The sequence below is a fragment of the Podarcis muralis genome, chromosome 2 (assembly GCF_964188315.1).
Source record: "Podarcis muralis chromosome 2, rPodMur119.hap1.1, whole genome shotgun sequence".
Classification (NCBI taxonomy): domain Eukaryota; kingdom Metazoa; phylum Chordata; class Lepidosauria; order Squamata; family Lacertidae; genus Podarcis; species Podarcis muralis.
Window position 1 is genome coordinate 111,389,874 of NC_135656.1, and position 23,152 is coordinate 111,413,025.

Below are 23,152 nucleotides of genomic sequence, written 5' to 3' on the forward strand. Positions count from 1 at the left end.
GGTTTTAACGGCAGATATGACTGTATCATAAAGGGTAAGGTAAAGGTAAAGGGACCCCTGACCATTAGGTCCAGTCGTGACCGACTCTGGGGTTGTGGCACTCATCTCGCTTTATTGGCGGAGGGAGCCGGCGTACAGTCATGTGGCCAGCATGACTAAGCCGCTTCTGGCAAACTAGAGCAGCGCACAGAAACGCCATTTACCTTCCCACCGGAGCGGTACCTATTTATCTACTTGCACTTTGAGGTGCTTTCGAACTGCTAGGTTGGCAGGATCAGGGACTGAGCAATGGGAGCTCACCCCGTCACGGGGATTCAAACCACCAACCTTCTGATCGACAAGTCCTAGGCACTGTGGTTTAACCCACAGCGCCACCCGCATCCTATATCATAAAGGGTAAATGTCTCTAATAAACATTAATTTACCAGGTTGCCAAGCTGGCCCTAGTGTTTCTGTTTATTAGGGTTGGAAAGTTACTAAAAGCATGCTTGAAAAACCCAAGATGTGTTTTAATTTTGAGATTAGCACAAAAAACGATGTTGCCCTGTTCAAATGTCTGTCTCTCTCTCTCAAGTTACACAAATCACCTCTTCGCTTCTGTGGCTTTTGTCAAAAAAGCAAAAGCTTGCTTGTAGTTGTAGAAAGTTAACTATATTGGAACCCCTCCCACAGTCTAGCCCTCTCGTGTTTGGAGATGTTTACTTACATTTTTTTTTTTTTACATTTGTAACCCTCCCTTCCTTGCTAAGGAGCCCCGGGTTGCAAATACCCAAGATGTTAAAGCCATGCAGCAAAAAATAATACAGCTCTTGTTTAAAAACAAGTAAAAGCTGAGTGAAAACGCGGGAGAGGTGCTATCGAGAGAAACCGGGCGGGTGTTCCGGCATCACAGAGCTTGGGTGCCCCAGAACCCTTTAGTGTGGAGTCCAGTGTCTCAGGGACGCACAATAAGTTCGGTTCCATCCCACACACGGAACCAAGGGAGAACCTTTTCCCCTCCAAAAGTGGCTGAACTGAACGTGTAGATTGTGGTCTGGGTTTCCGGATCGAAAAAATCCACCTGCCCTGCAGTGTAGTCCAAAAACACGCGGATATTCCGTGGCCTCCTGCCAAGGGAGAGTCGTGTGTGTTGTGGGGAGGTGAAAGCTATGTAGTTCCCGAGTCCCTCGTATTCTCCTATCCCCCAGATTCCTGCAGCCGGGCTGAAGCCTGTCGGCCCCTCTCTCTTCACAGACTCCTTGGCCACCCCCACTGCCCATTCCCCCTTGCCCTTCACGCCAACCTCCCAGCAGTGTTTGCCTGAAGCAAATCCCTCCCTCCCCAGCACAAAAGCGCGCTGGTTAAATCTCTTGGCACTGTTGGGAAAGGTCTGCTCCACCTCTCCCCATCGCACACTTTTCTCATCCTTGGATACCACCAGCCGCCGGTGGGCCGTGTCTGGATCCAGAGTCACACGGGCTGCAAGGAAGGAAAGAAAGTATCAGATGGTAGGATGGTAGAATCCTGCCCTAGGAGAAGACTCGGTGGCTCTCGCCGATAGACTCTCTACCAGCTGTTAGATCCCACTTTCTGAACCTTGGGGAAATATATTTGATCAATCAAGGGAGATTATTTTTGTACCTATTAAGGTGCAATAGTGAAAGGCGAAGCATCACCTCATCTCCTTCAGGGGTGGGGGACTTCTTTTTTTAGCCTTAGGGGTCCCGCTCCCATGTGAGGAACCTTCTGGAAGCTTCATGCCTCAGGTTGGCAGTGTTAGGATTCCTGCTCCATGTTTGCAGTCATGAGATTGTTGTCTATCACATGATGGTGTATGTTTTCATTCCACAGTGTGGGAAGTGATGGAGACAGGATGTTTTGTGTTACTGTGTTCCGTGGAGTGGGACTATTGTCTTTTGTTCTTTCTCTTTTCGCTGTCTGATGAGAAAGAGGAAGGAGTGCTCCAAGTGTATTATATGTAAATAAAGTAGATTAGCCAAAATGCTGAGCTATTGAGTCTGTTACACGAACCACCAATACTCTGCGGATCCCTAAGTGTGCTGATGCTTCTTGGTATCAGTCGCCGTGATGTTTGGGCTGAAGAAAGCTTTTGAAGCTCCCAAACAACTGACCAGGAGGGAGAGTGTCTCTGCCAGGGTCCTACACAAGAGTAGGACAATCCTAACAGGCAGATCAAAAGGCGTAAGCAGGCAGAGCAACTTTCTTGTAGGCTTACGTCCCAACCGCACAAAATAATTCAGAGGTTTCTACGAATACCTCTCTCCCTTCTGCATGCAGGCAAGCCAGAGGCCTTACCGCAGTTGAAGAAGCCATTCCAGTAAAGTGCAAACGCAACGTAGGAATGTGACAAGATGGATTTAGTGAGGAATGTGGCCTGAGGAGGAGACACCTAAGGGCCAGATAGGGAGGTACAGAGGGCTGCAGTTGAGCCCGAGGCCTGAGGTTCCCATCGTTTTTCATTTCCTCACATTTAATTGTGAGACAATCCTCACACATCTATTATGGAGGGAGCTTTCGTGGACCTCAGGCCATTTCAAGAGAGGCAACGCTTCATGAGTGCTGTTCCTGAGTTCCTGCTTGCAGGCTGCCTGTAGGCCGCTGGTCTTTAACTGGTGGGTTGAAACCCACAACCGGGTCGCAGTTTGACCCGAGCAGAATGACCACCGTGCTAACAATACAGAGAAATATTAAGAACTGGAAGTTCAGGACAGGCTTTGTATTCCAAGAGAGGCAAAGAGAAGGAGATGAAATTACCTGCTGGACTTCCTGGGAGCGAGTCACACGAATTGGGCAAAGTCCGTGGGCAGGAACCGCCTTCTATGTTTTTTATCTGGAAAACTTTCAACATAGCTTAGGTTAGGGTGGGGATGGAGAATCTGTGGCCCACCAGAGGACCTTAGGGAACCCCTGTTCAGCAATAGCAGGGAGGTGTGGTCTAATCTGGACAATCCATGGTTGCCCTAGTAGTCCATCCACAGAAGAAAACATGGTGCCATACTGCTTTAAAAGTATAGTGCAGATGGGGCCTTTCTTAAAAAAAACGAACCAAGAAGCGGCCAAGAAGCATTGGCAACAAGAAAGAAGAGGCTGTTTTCCAGAATTTTTAAGGGCAACATGATTCCCCCCCCCCCACTCACACTGATTAGCTCACTTACATAAACTCTTAAAACGATATTTCCTGAGGTATTTTTAATAGCTAGGACTACAGTGGTACCTCGAGTTACAGACGCTTCAAGTTACAGACTCCGCTAACCCAGAAATAGTACCTCAGGTCAAGAACTTTGCTTCAGGATGAGGAAAAAAATCGCGCGGCGGCAGAGGAGGCCCCATTAGCTAAAGTGGTGCCTCGGGTTAAGAACGGACCTCCAGAACGAATTAAGTTCTTAACCCGAGGTACCACTGTATATTTCCAAGTGCCAGACCACTGTTAAGAAATAGGATGGGAAGCGGAACCTTTTTCAGCCTGAGGGCCTCATTAGCTTTGGGGCGACCTTCCCAGATGTGGCAGAGCCAGAGGCAAAAGTCGGCAGTTAATTGATGTAAAATGTTGCCTTTGCATGGTAGGCTAGTTTCTACACATACTCTCCATCCAGGCAAGGAGAGGTATTATTTGAGTTGGAGGATATATTCCAGCCAAATGAAAACACTCACACAAGGTGCCAAGTAGGGCCAGTGAGGAGGAATCTGGCCTGGGGAGAGTCCCAGGGGCCAGGCAGAGCAACTTGAAGGGCCCCAGGCCTGAGGTTTCCCAAGCCTGGCACAGGAGCAGGGCCAAGAAAAGACGTGGCAGCCCGACCATGAGTTAAGACTACACTAGAAGCCTACCTATCAGAAGAGTGACCAGGCCCACGTTCAGCGCGATGCTCACTGCCAGGAAGACACTCTGTGTGATGTTGCAGCATTTTGAAGGAGATTCTGTGGAGTTGATAAGTTCCATCAGGAAAACACAACTTATTATTATTATTTTTTAGTCTTATCCGCCATTCCTTTGAAGCGCTCAGGGCGGCATACATCGTTTTTAGATTCACAACACCCCTCCGTAATCCTGGCTCGGTGGCCTCAAACTCCACTTCCTTCATTGACTTCAGAGTGTGGTGAACCTGCCCTGCTGTTTTGGGGGTCCCTGCTTCTCATTCTGCTGAGTGTGGGTCTGGACTTCCGCCCCCAAGTCCTGCACCCAATTATCCCACTGGGTAGATTAGGCTGAGACGGATTAAATGCCCCAAAGTGATTTTTGTTGCTGAGCAGGGATTTGATCACTTGTGGGGTGCCTCAGGGTCCTGTCCTCTCCCCCATGCTTTTTAACATCTATATGAAGCCGCTGGGAGAGATCATCAGGGGGTTTGGACTGGGTGTCCATCAATATGCAGATGATACCCAGCTCTACCTCTCTTTCGAATCAGAACCAGTGAAGGAGGTGAAGGTCCTGTGTGAGTGCCTGGAGGTGGTTGGAGGATGGATGGCGGCTAATGGATTGAGGTTGAATCCTGACAAGACAGAAGTACTGTTCTTGGGGGACAGGGGGCGGGCTGGTGTGGAGGACTCCCTGGTCCTCAGTGGGGTAACTGTGCCCCTGAAAGACCAGGTGCGCAGCATGGGAGTCATTTTGGACTCACAGCTGTCCATGGAGGCGCAGGTCAATTTTGTGTCCAGGGCAGCAGTTTACCACCTCCATCTGGTACGCAGGCTGAGACCCTACCTGCCCGCTGACGGTCTCGCCAGAGTGGTCCATGCTCTAGTTATCTCCTGCTTGGACTACTGCAATGCGCTCTACGTGGGGCTACCTTTGAAGGTGACCCGGAAACTACAACTAATCCAGATTGCAGCAGCTAGACTGGTGACTGGGAGCAGCTGCCAAGACCACATAACACCGGCCTTGAAAGACCTACATTGGCTCCCAGTACGTTTCTGAGCACAATTCAAAGTGTTGGTGCTGACCTTTAAAGCCCTAAACGGCCTCGGTCCAGTATACCTGAAGGAGCGTCTCCACCCCCATCATTCTGCCCGGACACTGAGGTTCAGCTCTGAGGGCCTTCTGGTGGTTCCCTCACTGCAAGAAGCAAAGCTACAAGGAACCAGGCAGAGGGCCTTCTCAGTAGTGGCACCCGCCCTGTGCAACACCCTCCCATCAGATGTCAAAGAGATAAACAACTACCTGACATTTAGAAGACATCTGAAGGCAGCCCTGTTCAGGGAAGTTTTTAATGTGTGACATTTTAATGTATTCTTAATCTTTGTTGAAAGCCGCCCAGAGTGGCTGGGGAAACCCAGCCAGATGGGCGGGGTACAAATAATATATTTATTATTATTATTATTATTATTATTATTATTATTATTATTATTATTATTAAACCCCTGCCTCCTGAGCCTTAGTCTGGCACTCTGACCACTACACCTCACTCCCCCTCCTCATAAACAGTAACAGCCCGCAACTTCACTAAGAAATTAAACACCCTTGACTGGAATTACTGCATGCCAGCCTGCAATGTCCAAGTATCAGTCCATACCTTGTGCCTTTGGGGGGACAGGTGGTGAGCAGGTTTTTCTGCTTCCTTCATCTACTGCCATGTATCCTTCTTCATCTTCCATCTTCTAATATCTCTCTTAAGCCCCAGGGGAGGAGGTTCAGCAAGCAAGGTAATTCCTGAAAGCTAGACTTTCTCTCTTTGGAAGGAGAATTTAGCAGTTTTCAGACCACTCAAGCTGCAAAAATAGCACGTAAAAATAGCCCTCGCCTCCTCATGAATATGAGACTTCCCCAATTGCCGCGGGAGTTGACCACACCAAACTTGTGAAGCAATGCACCTTTCCACTCTGTCGGTTTGTGACACACTCGCTTGTGCAATGATTGCGTACGGCGGCAGCACACCATAAACCGAAGCTGAATCCTGCGAAGAAGGAAATCCTGTGGCTTAGCGGTTTGCAGGTTTGGGAAACTGGCAGCTCACCTGTTATCGATGGGGTTGCACTTTCCCCAAAGGGACAGGTACGTGGCTTGTATGCACACTGTACATAAAAAGGAAACGGACCCCTGGGTGGTTAAGTCCGGTCAAAGGCGACGATGGGATGTGGTGCTCATCTCGCTTTCAGGTCAAGGGAGCCGGCGTTTGTCCACAGACAGCTTTCCGGGTCATGTGGCTTCTGGCGCAACAGGACACCATGACGGAAACCAGAGCGCACGGAAACGCCGTTTACCTTCCTGCCGCAGCAGTACCTATTTATCTACTTGCAGTGGTGTGCTTTTGAACTGCTAGGTTGGCAGGAGCGGGGACAGAGCAATGGGAGTTCACCCCGTCGCAGGGATTCGAACGCTGACCTTCTGATCGGCAAGCCCAAGAGGCTCAGTGGTTTAGACCACAGTGCCACCTGTGTCGTCTTATATCACTTTACCAGTCATGGCTAACCCCATGGGTAGGCAAACTAAGGCCCGGGGGCCGGATCAGGCCCAATCTCCTTCTAAATCCGGCCCATGGGCGGTCCGGGAATCAGCGGTTTTTACATGAGTAGAATATGCCCTTTTATTTAAAATGTGTCTCTGGGTTATTTGTGGGCCCTGCCTGGTGTTTTTACATGAGTAGAATGTGTGCTTTTATTTAAAATGCATCTCTGGATTATTGTGGGGCATAGGAATTCATTCATTCCCCCCCCCCAAATATAGTCCGGCCCCCCACAAGGTCTGAGGGACAGTGGGCCGGCCCCTTCCTGAAAAAGTTTTCTGATCCCTGGCTAACCCCAAATAACTGTAGTTTGCAAAAAGTCCTCACCCACAGAGCCACAATTCCAGGCACCCTTAACAAGCGACAGTTCCTGGGGTTTTCCATGAGTATTACAGTGTTATTAATAAGTGTGAAGGTGGCTTTAGGTCCTTCGCTGTCCCTGGAGGCAGAGCTAGCTGTCCTCAGTGACTGAGAGCTTTGTCCCAGCTTCGGTTGATGCACCAGCTGTGGCCATTCCTGGACAGGGAAACAGCCTGGTTTTAGAGGTGCAGACACTGGTAATTTCTAGCTTGCATGGCTTCAATGTGCTCCTCGCAGGGCTGCCCTTGAGGTTGGTGAGGAAACTGTAGCTAGCGCAGAAGGATGGGCTTCAGTTTCTAGCCAGAACAGCTCTGCACCAGCGAGGAAAGCTTTGCATTGGTTGCCAGTGTATAACTAAGCCACGTTCAAGGTACAGTGGTACCTCAGGTTACATACGCTTCAGGTCACAGACGCTTCAGGTTACAGACTACGCTAACACCCAGAAATAGTATCTCGGGTTAATAACTTTGCTTCAGGATGAGAACAGAAATCGTGCTTCGGCAGCAGGAGGCCCCATTAGCTAAAGTGGTGCTTCAGGTGAAGAACAGTTTCAGGTTAAGAACAGACCTCCAGAACGTTCTTAACCCAAGGTATCACTGTATTAGAATTGTAGAGTTGGGAGATGACTGGCAGAATCCGAGACCAGGGAGAAGAGTCGGTGGAAGAAGATTGGATGAAATTTAAAATCTATTTACAGAAATATTGCAAAATGTATGAATGCTGAGGACATTGAAATGAAATGAAGGGGCTCTAGTAATAAGATGATAAAATTAGAAATTAGAAATTTGGAATTTAATATAAGTAAAGATAAGGTAATAGGATATGAATTTGCTGAATTAACTGCTAAAAAGGGATACAAAAAAGGGAGGCGCGAGGAAGTCCGGAAAATAAGTTATTAAAGATAAGAAAATAGTGTGTTTTATCTGTTTGTATGTATATTGATTTTATTCTTTTTCCTTTGTCAGGTTAAATGTTTGTAGTTTTGTATTGTGTATTTTGTATTGTATTGTGAAATTCTGTATGTTTTATATCTTCTCTGTGTTTATTGTTTTTCTTTCTTTTTTTGCTTTTTATTGTTAAACTTAACAAAATGTTATTTTTTTAAAAAATAGAATTGTAGAGTTGGAAGGGATCTCCTGCAACGCAGGAATCTCAGCTAGATCCCACATGGCCCTCCAACCTCTGCTTCAAATAACCTGCTTTGAATTTCTGCTTTGGATCTTGTGGCGCCTCTTTTTCGACCTCATACCCAAGCTGACCTTTCTTCTTTTTCTAGCTTGTCGCGTCTCAAAGTTTGATAGTATTTCTAGCTCCTTTGCAATTTCAAAAGAAGAAGAAGAAGAGTTTGGATTTGATATCCCACTTTATCCCTACCCGAAGGAGTCTCAAAGCGGCTAACCTTCTCCTTTCCCTTCCTCCCCCACATCAAACACTCTGTGAGGTGAGTGGGGCTGAGAGACTTCAGAGAAGTGTGACTGGCCCAAGGTCACCCAGCAGCTGCATGTGGAGGAGCGGAGACGCGAACCCGGTTCCCCAGATTATGAGACAACCGCTCTTAACCACTACACCACACTGGCTCTTGGGGCATCTATCAAAACCCTTCTTGGGCACTTGGGATTGGCTTGCAGCTGAATTTAAACAGCTTCCTTATTTTTTAGTAGTTTGCAAGATGGACTTTGAAAAGGATGTTGTACCATGTTAACACGAGAGACCACAATCTTGCATCAGCAGTTTAAAAGCAAGTGTGTTTTAAGTGTGTGTGTGTGTGTGTGTGTGTGTGTGTGTGTGTGTAATATAGAACCTCCTGCATTTATTGCAGGGCACTAGACTCAAAGCAGGTATAGGGAACCCTTGGCTCTCCAGCTATTGCTGAACTACAACTCCCATACTGATATTCTATGAAGAGCTCAGAGTTGCATTGGATTGTTAGGGCCACAACCCAGTTCGGGGATCGAACTGGATAGCAAACTTCAAATAACAGCCTTGCTGTATGCGTCTATGCCATGGGTAGGCAAACTAAGGCCCGGGGGCCGGATCTGGCCCAATCGCCTTCTAAATCTTGCCCGTGGATGGTCCAGGAATCAGCGTGTTTTTACATGAGTAGAATGTGTCTGTTTATTTAAAGTGCATCTCTAGGTTATTTGTGGGGCATAGGAATTCATTCATTCCCCCCCCCCCCCAGAATATAGTCCAGCCCCGACAAGGTCTGAGGGACAGTGGACTGGCCCCCTGCTGAAAAAGTTTGCTGACCCCTGGTCTATAGCAACATGTCCTGGCAAACGGAACTCCGCTCCCCTCCACTGAATCCAGAAAGCCAATTGGCTTATGAAAATAGCTTTCTTCTCTGCCAGGATTCAGGTCTGAACTGTCTCAATTTTGTTCTCTCAATACGCATGGGAACTTTTTCTCAAAGTTTTATGGAGCCCAGACTGCCGATATTGCTCATCTGCTAGGCCAAACCTGCTTTGCAGTTCTCTGGTAAGCAAAATCTTTAAACCATGCTTAAAGATACAAGATGTATACAAGATGCTAGGTAAAGGTAAAGGTACCCCTGCCCATACGGGCCAGTCTTGACAGACTCTAGGGTTGTGCGCCCATCTCACTTAAGAGGCCGGGAGCCAGCGCTGTCCGCAGACACTTCCGGGTCACGTGGCCAGCGTGACAAGCTGCATCTGGCGAGCCAGCGCAGCACACGGAACGCCGTTTACCTTCCCGCTAGTAAGCGGTCCCTATTTATCTACTTGCACCCGGGGGTGCTTTCGAACTGCTAGGTTGGCAGGCGCTGGGACCGAGTGACAGGAGCGCACCCTGTCGCGGGGATTCGAACCGCCGACCTTTCGATCAGCAAGTCCTAGGCGCTGAGGCTTTAACCCACAGCGCCACCCGCGTCCCATACAAGATGCTAGATTAGCACAAAGTAGGACGTTGCCCTGCTCCAATGACTCACATGCTCCCAAGTTACTCGAAGCACCTATGGCGGACCTACACTCAAAGTTTATAACGTTGAAAATGCGTCATTAAAATGTGACACCAGAGGGCGCTGCAGAGCAGCAAGCCACTGGCAATGGAAAACTGCATTGAACATCACAGTCGTACCTTGGTTCTCGAACGCCTTAGTACTTGTACACAGTGCTTTCCCCCCCAAAAAAATGTTTAGGGGTACTCTCATTTTCCTACTCATATTGAAATACTGGCCCTCAATGTGGCCAAACTTAGATTCACAAAATGTTTAGGGGTATGCGTACCCCTGAATACCCCCAGAAAAAAAGCACTGCTCATACATTTTGGCTCCTGAATGCCAAAAACCCAGAAGTGTTCCGGTTTTCAAACATTCTTTGGAAACAGAGCTTCTGATTGAGTGCAGGAAGCTCCTGCAGCCAATCGGAAACCACGCCTTGGTTTTCGAATGTTTTCGGACATTAAATGGACTTCTGGAACAGATTACGTCCGAGAACCAAGGTACGACTGTATATAACATTATATTCAATAACGTTTAACCGATCAGTGTAGATCTGCCCTTACTCACTTCCGTGGTTTCCTTAAAAAGAAAACCAGTTTGCTTGCAATTATAGAGATATAACTATATAGGAACCTCCCCCTCAGTCCAGGCCTCTATAATTTGAGAGGATTATCTTACTTATTGTTCATTACATTACAATGGTACCTCGGGTTACAGACGCTTCAGGTTACGGACTCCGCTAATCCAGAAATAGTACCTCAGGTTAATAACTTTACCTCAGGATGAGAACAGAAATTGTGTGGCAGCGGCGAGAGGCCCCATTAGCTAAAGTGGTACCTCAGGTTAAGAACAGTTTCAGGTTAAGAATGAACCTCCAGAACGAATTAAGTTCCTAACCTGAGGTACCACTGTACACCTTTCCTTTCCAAAGGACCCCAGGATCGCAAGCATCGAAACATTAAAACAATGCATCTGAAATCAAACCATTTAAAGACAATTAAAAACTATGTAAAAACACGGGAAGGTGCTATGGAGAGACATTAGTCAGGTTTTCCAGGGTCACAGATCCTAGACTGCTCCAGAGGCGGAGTCCAGTGTCTCAGGGACGCACAATAAGTTCGGTTCCATCCCACACACGGAACCAGGGGAGAACCTTTCCCCCTCCAAAAGCGGCTGAACTGAACGTGTAGATTGTGGTCTGGGTTTCCGGGTCGAAGAAATCCACCTGCCCTGCAGTGTAGTCCAAAAACACGCGGATCCACTGTGGCCTCTTGCGAAAGGAGAGCCTTGTGTGGGGAGTGGTGAAAGCTATGTAGTTCCCGAGTCCCTCGTATTCTCCTATCCCCCAGATTCCTGCAGCCGGGCTGAAGTCTGTCAGCCCCTCTCTCTTCACAGACTCCTTGGCCACCCCCACAGCCCATTCCCCCTTGCCCTTCACGCCAACCTCCCAGCAGTGTTTGCCTGAAGTGAATCCCTCCCTGCCCAGCACACAAACGCGCTGGGTAAATCTCTTGGTGTTGTTGGGAAGAGTCTGCTCCACCTCTCCCCATCGCACACTTTTCTCATCCTTGGATACCACCAGCCGCCGGTGGGCCGTGTCTGGATCCAGAGTCACACGGGCTGCAAGAAAAGGAAATGAAGGATCAGACCGTATGTTAAGTTGTGGGTGAACATATCAGACGACACAGTGATTCTTCAAACAGCTCTTGCTTATTCACAGGCCGGAACAGAACTGAACTGAAGGGTTCAGTCAGCCTGCTTATATAGAGCTCCAGTACAACGTAACTGTAACAATTTTCTAAAACTATCCAATCACTGAACGTCACTTTCGATCCCCTATTTGCATAACTATCTACAGTATCCCCCTGCTGGCCCAGGGTGAGAACTTCAGTACATAACACCATAGGATGGTAGATTCCTCCCTGGCTGCTATATTCCACCTTCCAAAACTTGGAGAAATATATTTGATTGGCAGGTGCAGAGGCAAAAGCAAGCAGAGCAGCAGATGTGACTGTGTTGTCAGCTGCACACCTGTTTTTGAATCCTCCTGCTGGCTTGGCTGGAGAAAGGTTTGTTACCTCTCTCCTCTCTCCAGCTAGGCCAGCAGGAGGCCTTATCATAGCTGCCAACATTTTCCCTTTTTTAAGGGAAATTCCCTTATTCTGAATAGGATTCCTCGCAAGAAAAGGGAAAAGTTGACAGCTATGGGCCTTATCTCAGTTCAAGGACCCATTTCACAGGTCAAAAAGGAATGCGAGCCAAGCAGGTCGGGTGAGGAGTGTGGCCTGGGGATTAATCCTAAAGGTGAGACACAGAGGTGCAACTGCCGCAACAGGGCTTGAGGTTCCTCAGCCCTTGCCTACTGTTTCCGTTGACTTAGACACTTCAGCGTGAAAGAGGACCCTTCCTCCTTGCTCCCTGTTTTCAATTTCCTCCTCCAGCACACAACCGGGCATACTCAGTCATCCCTGGGCCATTTTGCAGTAGGTTATTTTTTTTCCTTGTCACTTCACCTTCGTAGGATTTGTACTCATCCACTGAAAACGCCAAGCAATTTTTCAAATGTTCCTCCGCAAGACACACACTTTCTGGTCCTAAACATGTCTCGCGCTTCCCTGGACTTTACAGAGGCGTTCCTGTCAATTTGCTCCCTGACCAATCTCCCTCTCTTTTGGCTCTTGAAAAGGATCCTTCTTTTACCCCTCGGAACAGTGTGAGTTGCTTCCCGCTTATACAGGGAACTTACAAGCTACGTGCTTTGAACATGTGCGGTTCCAACTACGCATAGTTTAAGGCTGACCGGTTGACATCACACAGATTAAATGCACAGAAGGCAGATTGGTTTAGAAGCTGTTTTGTGCAGGGTTTCCCCAGTGTGGAAACAGATTTTAAGCTCTCTGCCCTGCTTACCGGGCCCTGGGAGGATCTCCTTGCTTGAGTGGTAAGACCCGTTCAGTGTGCCAGCTCTGGAAGGTAAGATTGCAGGAGTAGGGGCTGTTCCAAGGAGTGGTTTCAGTATACACGATTGCCAGCCCTAGAACGTAAGTTCCACCTAAGCTGAGAGTTACCTGTATCTGTAACTTTGCTATCTGAAGCAGCATCCATATAGTCTATCACTCGGTAGTAAACCAGTTTTTATTCCTCTTGTGTGTGAACGTCTTTTGGGCAAAAGGTGAAGGCTTGTAAACACATATTCACAACGAGCGCACATTATAACTCTCACAAAAGGTGCCAGAACTCTTGGTAGCATGTGTAGGGATAAGAGCTGGACACTGGTCTTTAACTGGTGGGTCGAAACTCACCACCAAGTTGCAGTTTGTCTTAAGGCGTCCCACAACAGTAGTAAAAAGGTAAAGAGACCCCTGACCATTAGGTCCAGTCGTGGCCGACTCTGGGGTTGTGGCGCTCATCTCGCTTTATTGGCCAAGGGAGCCGGCGTACAGCTTCCGGGTCATGTGGCTAGCATGACTAAGCCGCTTCTGGCGAACGAGAGCAGCGCATGGAAACGCCGTTTACCTTCCCGCCGGAGCGGTACCTATTTATCTACTTGCACTTTGATGTGCTTTTGAACTGCTAGGTTGGCAGGAGCAGGGACGGAGCAACGGGAGCTCACCCCGTTGCGGGGATTCAAACTGCCGACCTTCTGATCGACAAGTCTTAGGCTCTGTGGTTTAACCCACAGCGCCACCCGCGTCCCTTAACAGTAGTACTGCTACTTTACAAATGTATGGTGAAATTATTAAGGAGGGTTATGGCAGGCTTTGCGTTCAAAGAGAGACAAAGGTGTTTAAGTTACCTGTTGGATTTCCTGGAAGCGCAGTGCATGAATTGGGGGAACTCGGCGAGCAGGAACCGCCTTCCGCGTTTCTTACCTGGAAAACTTTCAGAATAGCTCAGGTTAGGGCAGGGATGGAGAACCTGTGTCCTTATGTAACCAGCAGTGACCAACAGTAGGCCTCATGCACAGGCTGTCCCTGACAACAAACAGTATAATAAACTAAACACATGTTTCTTTATGTACCATATTTTTCGCTCTATAAGACGCACCAGACCACAAGACGCACCTAGTTTTTGGAGGAGGAAAACAAGAAAAAAAATATTCTGAATCTCAGAAGCCAGAACAGCACGAGGGATCGCTGCACAGTGAAAGCAGTGATCCCTCTTGCTGTTCTGGCTTCTGGGATCACTGCGCAGCCTGCATTCGCTCCATAAGACACACACACACATTTCCCCTTGCTTTTTAGGAGGGAAAAAGTGAGTCTTATAGAGCAAAAAATATGGTATATACTGTCGGGCCGTCCAACACCTTTCAGCGCCCGAGGCAAGGCCTGCCACCAATGTCCTCCGTCCAGATGGTCGGGTGGGAAGAGACCACCAGCAACATGGCTGCTCTGTGGGAGTCTCCCCTTTTCACTGCCGGTCTTGGCAGAAAGGGGGCATTCCACAAGGTGTTGTTGCTGGTGTCTCCCCAACTTTGGCTTTCAAATTTTTCTTTGGCTTACTCAGTCTGGTTCGGGATCTCCTGCCCTCTGTGGAGCATGCCACCCGAGGCAGGTCACCTCACGCTGCCTCGTTGATGCTCCTGTCGTGCTAGAGCAACAAGCTTGTTTTGGTGCTGAAGCCTTTGTAGCCCCTCTCTGCACCTCAGGATTTGCCACCTCCCTCTGCCAAATGGTAGGGCCGGCCCTGATACACTGTGTAAATATAAAACTATGATTCATTGAATATACATCGGGCAGGATTGTAAAAAACATCTTCAGCACTCCTGGGGCTGCGCTGGACAAAAAAGAGAGGAGGAGGAGGAGATCTAACATTTCAAGAGATTTCAAACTCCAAGGGCAAGTTCTGCCCAGGATAAAGGTCACACTTTCTTGCAGGCATACTCCACTGCATTCCACAACAGTATCTGATGGTAGATAAAGAACCTGGAGAAATATGCAATTACCACAAACAGACTCAAAATAAATATCCGGGCCTCCTCCAAACTCCTGTGGATCAGCCCATCTGCCTGCTTCTAGAACGTTCTTACAGGACAGGCTACTGAGCATGCTCCACTACTGTGCGGAGGAGAAGAAGAGGGGTCCATTGATAGGTTTTTGGTTTTGCAAGGTATTCTCCCGATCTTAATAATGAGGATATAGCAACATGCTTTACGCTTAGACTCCCATCACTACTGATCATCCTGAGAGTTGTTAGTAGACCCCTATTTCCTGCACAGATATACAATTACCTGAGCGGGTTAACAATCAGTCCCTCTTCCCAGGGAACGGGGATCTCCTAATAAATCTCACCACCCCTAACTACTAGTGGTGTAGTGGTTAAGAGCGGTGGACTAGTAATCTGGTGAACTGGGTTCGCTTCCCCGCTCCTCCACATGCAGCTGCTGGGTGACGTTGGGCCAGTCACACTTCTCTGAAGTCTCTCAGCCCCACTCACCTCACAGAGTATTTGTTGTGGGGGAGGAAGGGAAAGGAAATTGTTAGCCGCTTTGAGACTCCTTCAGGTAGTGATAAAGCGGGATATCAAATCCAAACTCCTCTTCTTCTTCTAACAAACCTTCAGTAGTCTGCTTGATCTCTACTTCTGCCTCTGCTTCCAGATTGCTCTCTGCCACAGCCTCTTCCTGCTCACTAAACCCTGTTGCCTTTTTCTGCCCCCGACACCTCCTCCTCCCAATCTGCTCCCTCTTCTCTCTCCAGCCACTCCTCGTCGTCCCACCACTAGTCCCCTGGCTCTGAGTCTTCTTCTTCCACCACTCCTTGGCATCCAGCCAGTCCATGACGACAGCTTGAGGTTCCCCATGTCTCTGACACAGGAGCAAGGCCAGGAAAAAATGTGGCAGCCCCACCATGAGTTAGAATACGTCAGAAGCCTACCTATAAGAACAATGATCAGGGCCACATTCAGAGCGATGCTGACTGCCAGTAAGACCCTCAGCGTGACTTTGCAGCACTTCGAAGGAGTTTCTGTGGAGTTGATAAAGTTTAATCAGGAAAACGCAACCACAGCCATTTTATGAAAAGCAGAAGTGAATGGAGTGCTCGGATTGAGGGTTCCAAGTGAACCCATCTGGGAATACTCCATTCCACCACCACCCCTCCAATTGGTCTTCATTCTGTGCCCCTGGAGTGAGCAAGATGATTTTCATTGGCTTGTTTTGGGGTTCCCTTCCATTAGGGTCCCACTGCTGCCCACACCCTCCAATATTTATTGTACTTTGCAAAACCTGGAATCCACACTCTGGCTTGCTGATTCCGTAGATGGTGCCGTTTTTGCTACCTAAGGATCCCCACTTAGAGAATGAATTCACTGTTACTAGATAAGGGGTGGTAGTTAGCTAGATATTACTCAGAGCAGACCCACAGAAATGAATGAACAGGATTAACACAGGTTCGTTGATTTTGCTGTGTCTGCTCTGAGTAAAACATAGCTGAATAGCACCAAAGATTGTTTTGCCCTCCTTGCCACAAATGGCCAATATTCAGAGGGGACTGAGGCTAGTTTAAAGCCACTGCAGGACTTTGATCTGAACTAATGGCTTCTTGCTCATGTGCCTCATGACTGCTATGCTACAAAGAGCCTGGCCTTGATATTCCAGAAGCGGCAGGTTTGCCATACATCTAGAATTTCCTAGACATGTCCGGGATTTAACTGGGGGAAATAGCGTCTGGGGTTGGGGGGAGATTTCATAAAATCGGCACAAAACGTCCAGAATTTTGAGGTCAACAACTTTCGTGTCCTGAATTTCACTTCTAGAAACATGGCAACCCTAAGAAGGGGGCTTTTATGGGGTTGCAGAAATCTCAGGCAGGTATAAAGTTCTACTCTTGGATATACTTAGGAATACAGTTGCAAAAAACGACAGCTATGCAAGCATCTGGTTGGCCCCTGAGAGATGTTGGCTCCTTTTCTTTAAGTTCTTATGAGTCACAGTGAAGTGATCGGATCCTGGAAGGAACGTTGCCTAATATTAGGCATGACGTACCGCCCTAAAAGTTTCCATTCTTGCTGAATAGTTCCTCACCACAGCGGCAAAGAAAGAAGCACAATCCGCCTGAATAGGCTACTTTCCCAAGCACGGCTTTTTCACAGCTATATGTGGAGAGCTGATAAGATTAAGGATACTGAATGCCTGGTCCTATAGGCTGCATACACACGATACAGTTAAAATACCCCGCCCGCCCCCCCATAATCCTGGGAACTGTAGTTTGTTAAGGGTGCTGGGGGTGGTTGCTCTGTAAGGAGTAAACTGCAGTTCTTAGGACTGGGAGGTGTGGGTGCTCTAGGTAAAGGTAAAGGGACCCCTGACCATTAGGTCCAGTCATGACCAACTCTGGGGTTGCGGCGCTCATTTCACGTTATTGGCCGAGAGAGCCAGTGTACAGCTTCCGGGTCATGTGGCCAGCATGACTAAGCCGCTTCTGGCGAACCAGAGCAGCACACAGAAACACCGTTTACCTTCCCGTCAGAGTGGTACCTATTTATCTACTTGCACTTTGACATGCTTTCGAACTGCTAGGTTGGCAGGAGCAGGGACAGTGCAACAGGAGCTCACCCCCATCATGGGGATTCGAACCTCCGACCTTCTGATCAGCAAGTCCTAGGCTCTATGGTTTAACCCACAGCGCCACTCGCGTCCCTGTGGGTGCTCTAAATGTGTTTTAATTGTACGTAGCCTAGTCTCTTGTTGAAAACAATCGAACCTTTAACATGGTCTCCTTCTATCTCCTTAGTTTGTACAGGGCCTGTGCTGTTTGGGGTATATATTCTATAAGACAAGCTAAATTGTAGGAGGAAGAAGAAAGCTCTCTTGAGAAGAGACCTGAGTCGATTGATCATTCTCCACAAAGAGCTCTGACCTGGGTCGGGTGATTTTTTGCAGTGGAGTTTTCCCCAGTCTGGGACTCCAGGCGGCTTACGCAAAATTGAAAACAGGCCAAAAATTAAGAATTAGACTGAGACAGAATAAATGCCCCAAGGTGATCTTTGTGGGAGGATTTGATCCCTAGGCTCCCAAACCTTATTCCAACACTCTGGCCACTACACCACACACATTCTCCTATTAACAGTAACAAGCCAGCGACTTTGGTAAGAAATCAAACACCCTTGACTGGAATATTTGCTTGCCAGCTAGTTAAAGCTTACTGTAACTCAGTTTTGGTCCATACCTTGTGGCTTTGGGGGAACAGGTGGCGCATAGGTGTCTCTGCTTCCTCTGTCTATTGTCATGTATCCTTCTTCATCCTCCATCCTCTAGGCTTTCTCTAGAAGCAGCTTCTGCAAGCGAGATGATTCCTGGAAGCTAGACTTTCTGTCCTTGGAAGGGAGAGTTCTTCACTTTCATAGACGATTCAAGTTGTGAAAAACCAAAAAAAACAACAACCACCCATATGTAGAAATTGGCGCAGGAACAAGCCTCCTCCTCCGTCTTGTGCAAATGAGACTTCCTCAGTTCCCAGCGATATCATCTGGAGATGAACACACCAAACATGTTTGACAACCTCCCTGAGGTTTGCGACTGACTCGCTTATGCAATGACGACGTACAGCAGTTGGCATCCCATGAACTGAAGCTGGATCCTGCAATGAAGGGAAATCCTGTGGGTTAGTGGATTTCCAGCTTCAGGAAGTTGGCAGCTTACCTGTTCTTGATGGGGTTGCACATTCCCTGAAGGAACAGGTACGTGGCTTGGATGCGCACATTGTACAAGTACTCTTATACCACTTATTACTTAATTGGTTTTAATTGGTTACTTTTTTCCCTGTTTCCTGCCCATATTTTTAGCTGTTTCTGTTTTAGTTGTAAGCCACCTAGAGTCCTCATCAGGGAAAAAGACAGGATATAAATATTGGAAGAAAAAGAGGAGGAGGAGGAGGAGCAGCAGCTTTTTCGGGGGGGACGGGGACACAGGTGTACACATGCCCCTAAACATTTTGTGAATCTAAGTTTGGCCTCATTAAAGTGCAGAATTTCAATATGAGTAGGAAAATGAGAGTATCTTTAAACATTTTTTTAGAAAAAAACACTAATAATAATAATAATAATAATAATAATAATAATAATACTGCCTCCCCCCAAAGAATCTGGGGAACTGTAGCTTGTGAAAAGTGCTGACCTCTTACAGACGCTATTCCAGGCACCCTTAACAAACTACAGTTCCCAAGATTCCCTCTGTTGCCTTTTCTCTTGGGTGATACTTATAAGACAGTGGTACCTCGGGTTAAGTACTTAATTCGTTCCAGAGGTCCGTTCATAACCTGGAACTGTTCTTAACCTGAAGCACCACTTTAGCTAATGGGGCCTCCTGCTGCTGCCGCACCACCGGAGCCCGATTTCTGTTCTTATCCTGAAGCAAAGTTCTTAACCTGAAGCACTATTTCTGAGTTAGTGGAGTGTGTAACCTGAAGTGTATGTAACCCGAGGTACCACTGTAGTGATTTGTAAATGGGGAAGCATGAAACTATATATATCATCAAAAAATTGCCAGGAAGGGAAGCGTCTTTCTTGCGGTGAAAGCATTTGTTTTCATAGAATCACAGAACTACAGAGTTGGAAGGGACCTTGAGGGTTCTCTAGCATAAGCCCCTGCAATGCAGGAATCTGAGCTGAAGCATTCAAGACAGACGGCCCTCCAACCTCTGCTTAAAAGCCTCCCAGGAAGGAGAGTCCACAGCCTCCCAAGGGAGACCGTTCCACTGTCCAACAGCTCTTGCTATCAGAAAGACTTAACAAATTTATTGTGTCACTTCATCAAGTCTACTTCGTCAGATGCATGGGGTGAGACCTTAGTTGCTAGGCATGTAGAAGAAGAAAAAGAGTTTGGATTTGATATCCCGCTTATCACTCCCCTTCAGGAGTCTCAAAGCGGCTGACAATCGCCTTTCCCTTCCTCCCCCACAACAAACACTCTGTGAGGTGAGTGGGGCTGAGAGACTTCAGAGAAGTGTGACTGGCCCAAGGTCACCCAGCAGCTGCATGTGGAGGAGCGGGGAAGCAAACCCGGTTCCCCAGATTACGAGTCTACTGCTCTTAACCAAACTGTCCGTGTCAGTTTTCTACCTTTTCCTGTGCATTTATGGTCTATCTTGAACAGGCACAACATATCACTCTGACCACAGTTCCTAGGTTTACGGTAATTTGTAATAAAAAAATTAAGGTCATATATATATATATATATAATATAAATGTTCATAAATGCACCAACCAAGCACGTACATAGATATGTGGACCACATGTCTGGAGCAGCACAGGAAGACCGCCCTGAAACCATTTTGACTCCCAAACTGACCAAATGTTTTCTCTGCAAGGAGGGAGGGGGTGAGAGAACCTTCCCATAGTCTCAGGAATTGGGAAATCACCATCTCAAAGGAATGGGCAGACTACCAGTAAAGGCAATCAGATAAGGCATTATCAGATAACCTGGCAGACAGGAGAAACAACAACGTTCAAATTTCTGTTGTAGACCGCCTTTTCTGTGATGTGGGTATGATGTTTGTGGGGGGTGGTTTTGGGTTACACCCCTTCTGTGATGTATGTATGATGTATGGAGGGGTGGTCCTGAGCTCCAGGGCAGGGAATTTAAAATGTCTATATAAGGGCAGGCACACCTTGGTTCTGGGTCCTCCTCCTTTCCTGAGTGTGAGGGGAGCACCCTGTTGCAACAACTTTAATAAAGATCAGGCTTACTAGTTGCTTTGCTTCTCAATATTCTCTGGTTGGCCTCTGTTATTTTCACCTACCGATGGAGAACCTCTATAAAGGGCTCTTGCATACCCCATAAGGGAATAAGGGCAGATTTTGTTTACAACAATTTCTGGGTATCAGGCAGCTTGATTGGCTAAGGTGGGCATCTGGGACTCAGCCTGGACACTGAGGTCCAGCTCCGAGGGCCTTCTTCTGGCGGTTCCCTCCCTGCAAGAAGTGAGGTTACAGGGAACCAGGCAGAGGGCCTTCTCGGTGGTGGCACCCGCCCTGTGGAACACCCTCCCATCAGAAGCCAAGGAAATAAACAACTATCTGACTTTTAGAAGACATCTGAAGACAGCCCTGTTTAGGGAAATTTTTAATGTTTGATGTTCTATCGTGCTTTTAATGTTGTGTTGGGAGCTGCCCAGAGTGGCTAGGGAAACCCAGCCAGATGGGCGGGGTATAAATGATAAATGATAATTGTTATTACTCAGTGATTGGCTGCTTTGAAGGGATGCATGAGAATCACCTAGAATCATAGAATCATAGAGTTGGAAGAGACCACAAGGGCCATCGAGTCCAACCCCCTGCCAAGCAGGAAACACCATCAGAGCACTCCTGACATATGGTTGTCAAGCCTCTGCTTAAAGACCTCCAAAGAAGGAGACTCCACCACACTCCTTGGCAGCAAATTCCACTGTCGAACAGCTCTTACTGTCAGGAAGTTCTTCCTAATGTTTAGGTGAAATCTTCTTTCTTGTAGTTTGGATCCATTGCTCCGTGTCCGCTTCTCTGGAGCAGCAGAAAAACAACCTTTCTCCCTCCTCTATATGACCTGCATTGCTTCCACACTTTATGGATTGTCCCTGGGGATTGTCTCTTCCCCTGAGGCAGACTGAGGGGGGGGGGGCGCTTGGGGGTGATGTCACGAAAGGGCACCAAACTGTTCCGCATTTAATCTTATGATGGTAGCGTAATAACGGCAAAGGAGGAAGCAGAGAGAGGAACTTGTGGGCTTTTCTGCCTCAGGCGCCAAAAGAGCTTGTGATCCGCCTTGGGTACCAGACGCCTTGGTTTGGGGTGGAGGGCCGGACTGGATGCTGCTGTTCGGGTACCAGAAAGGGTTGTCCCCGACAGGAGAAGGGGTGGGAGGAAAAAGAAGAGGAAGGGAAGAGCAGGACGAAAAGAGATGTTGTTCTGAGAGCTCTCTAACAATGGGTGAGAACTTGAAGAGAAATTGTAAACGACAGTATTTGTTCAACGATTATATTTTTTCAAAGAAAAGTTTCAGATGAAATAAGACTTTGGGTTAGCAAGAGCATGAGCTCTTCACTTTGCCTTTGGCTGGAGGGGATCTATCTTAGATTCCTCCACTGATTTCCACGCGGGGCAGCTCCCCCTTCTGCACCGGGGAGCTGCATGGTGGGAGCGTAGGGAGAGGGAGAGGCGGCGATCTATTTTAGAGAACTCTGTCCAAAGCTCTCCCATTTCGGGGCGCTCTCCAGGCGCCCGATTGGCTGAGACGGGAGCGCAGCGCGCGGCGAGTGGACGCGCCCGGCCAAGCCCTTGCTCCGGGACCCAATGGCTGCTTGGGGGTTTTGGAGGAAGGGGGCCAAGGGGGCGGCTGGTGGGGAAGGCGCGTGCGCGCTCCGCCGCCTCTGCTTCTGCTGCAAGACAACAGGCCGGAGGGCAGCATTGAAAGCTGCGCTTTGCAAATTGATGGTGAGATAGTGCGAAGGGGCCAAGTGTGGCCGTGGATGTGCGTGATAGAGTCATGTTTTCTCACAATGGGTGAGAAAAGAAATTTGTAAACGACACTGATCAAGTGGGGACAGGATTTCAGATACGCGATTTCATTAGATCATTGGGGAAAACTTTGGAAATCAGATATTAATTTCACCACATGCATTACTATGGGGGGGAAAACATTATGAAGATGTTTTACAGGTGGTACTTAACCCCTGTAAAACTGGCTAAAATTTACAAACTAACATCGAATCTGTTTTGGAGATGTAAGGTATCAGAGGGATCCTTATATCATGTCTGGTGGGGATGTGATAAAATTAAAATTTGGGGGGGGAAATATACATGAGGAACTGAAAAAAATGTTTAAAGCAACAATTGGTAAGAAGCCGGAAACATTCTTTTAGGAAATATAACAAATGACATCCCAAAAGACATGAAAAGAATCTTTTTATACGCAACAGCTGCCGCAAGGTTACTGACTGCAAAAAATTGGAAATCAGAAGAAGTATCAACATTGAAAGATTGGCAATGTAAATTTTTTGAAATGATTGAATTAGCAAAAATGACGGCAACAATTAGAATGCAATTTAATCAAAATCTCAAACAGGAATGGAAATGTGTAGAAGAATATATGTCCAAAAGATGCTCCAACAAGAATTTATTGATATGTATATACTGCTTTCACAAAGTTAAGTTAAGACACAGGGCAAGAAATAAAAAATAGATAAATGTTGGTACATAATGAAATGTGAAAATGTGAATTTACGAATATAATGTATATGTATCAATATGTAAAGATTTCATATATGTATTGCAACATTAATAATAAATAAATTAAGTGCATAAAAGAAAGAAAGAAAGAAGAAAGAAAGAAAGAAAGAAAGAAAGAAAGAAAGAAAGAAAGAAAGAAATTGTAAACGACAGTGGGTATTTGTTCAACAATTTTCTTTCTTTTTTAAAAAAT

At 47.3% G+C, this 23,152-nt stretch overlaps 1 protein-coding gene across 1 annotated transcript; it reads right to left on the reverse strand.

The window, feature by feature from the left end:
- Positions 1–480: 480 nt before the first annotated feature.
- LOC114592032 (E3 ubiquitin-protein ligase TRIM58-like) lies at positions 481–18,426 on the reverse strand. Its single transcript, XM_077923092.1, has 7 exons — positions 17,925–18,426; positions 15,633–15,722; positions 13,553–13,636; positions 11,239–11,376; positions 3,826–3,915; positions 2,755–2,838; positions 481–1,458 (listed from the first exon to the last, which is right to left on the reverse strand). The coding sequence occupies exons 1-7, from the start codon at positions 18,004–18,006 to the stop codon at positions 935–937; spliced, it is 1,092 nt and encodes a 363-aa protein (XP_077779218.1). The 5' UTR covers positions 18,007–18,426; the 3' UTR covers positions 481–934.
- Between the last annotated feature and the right edge of the window lie 4,726 nt (positions 18,427–23,152).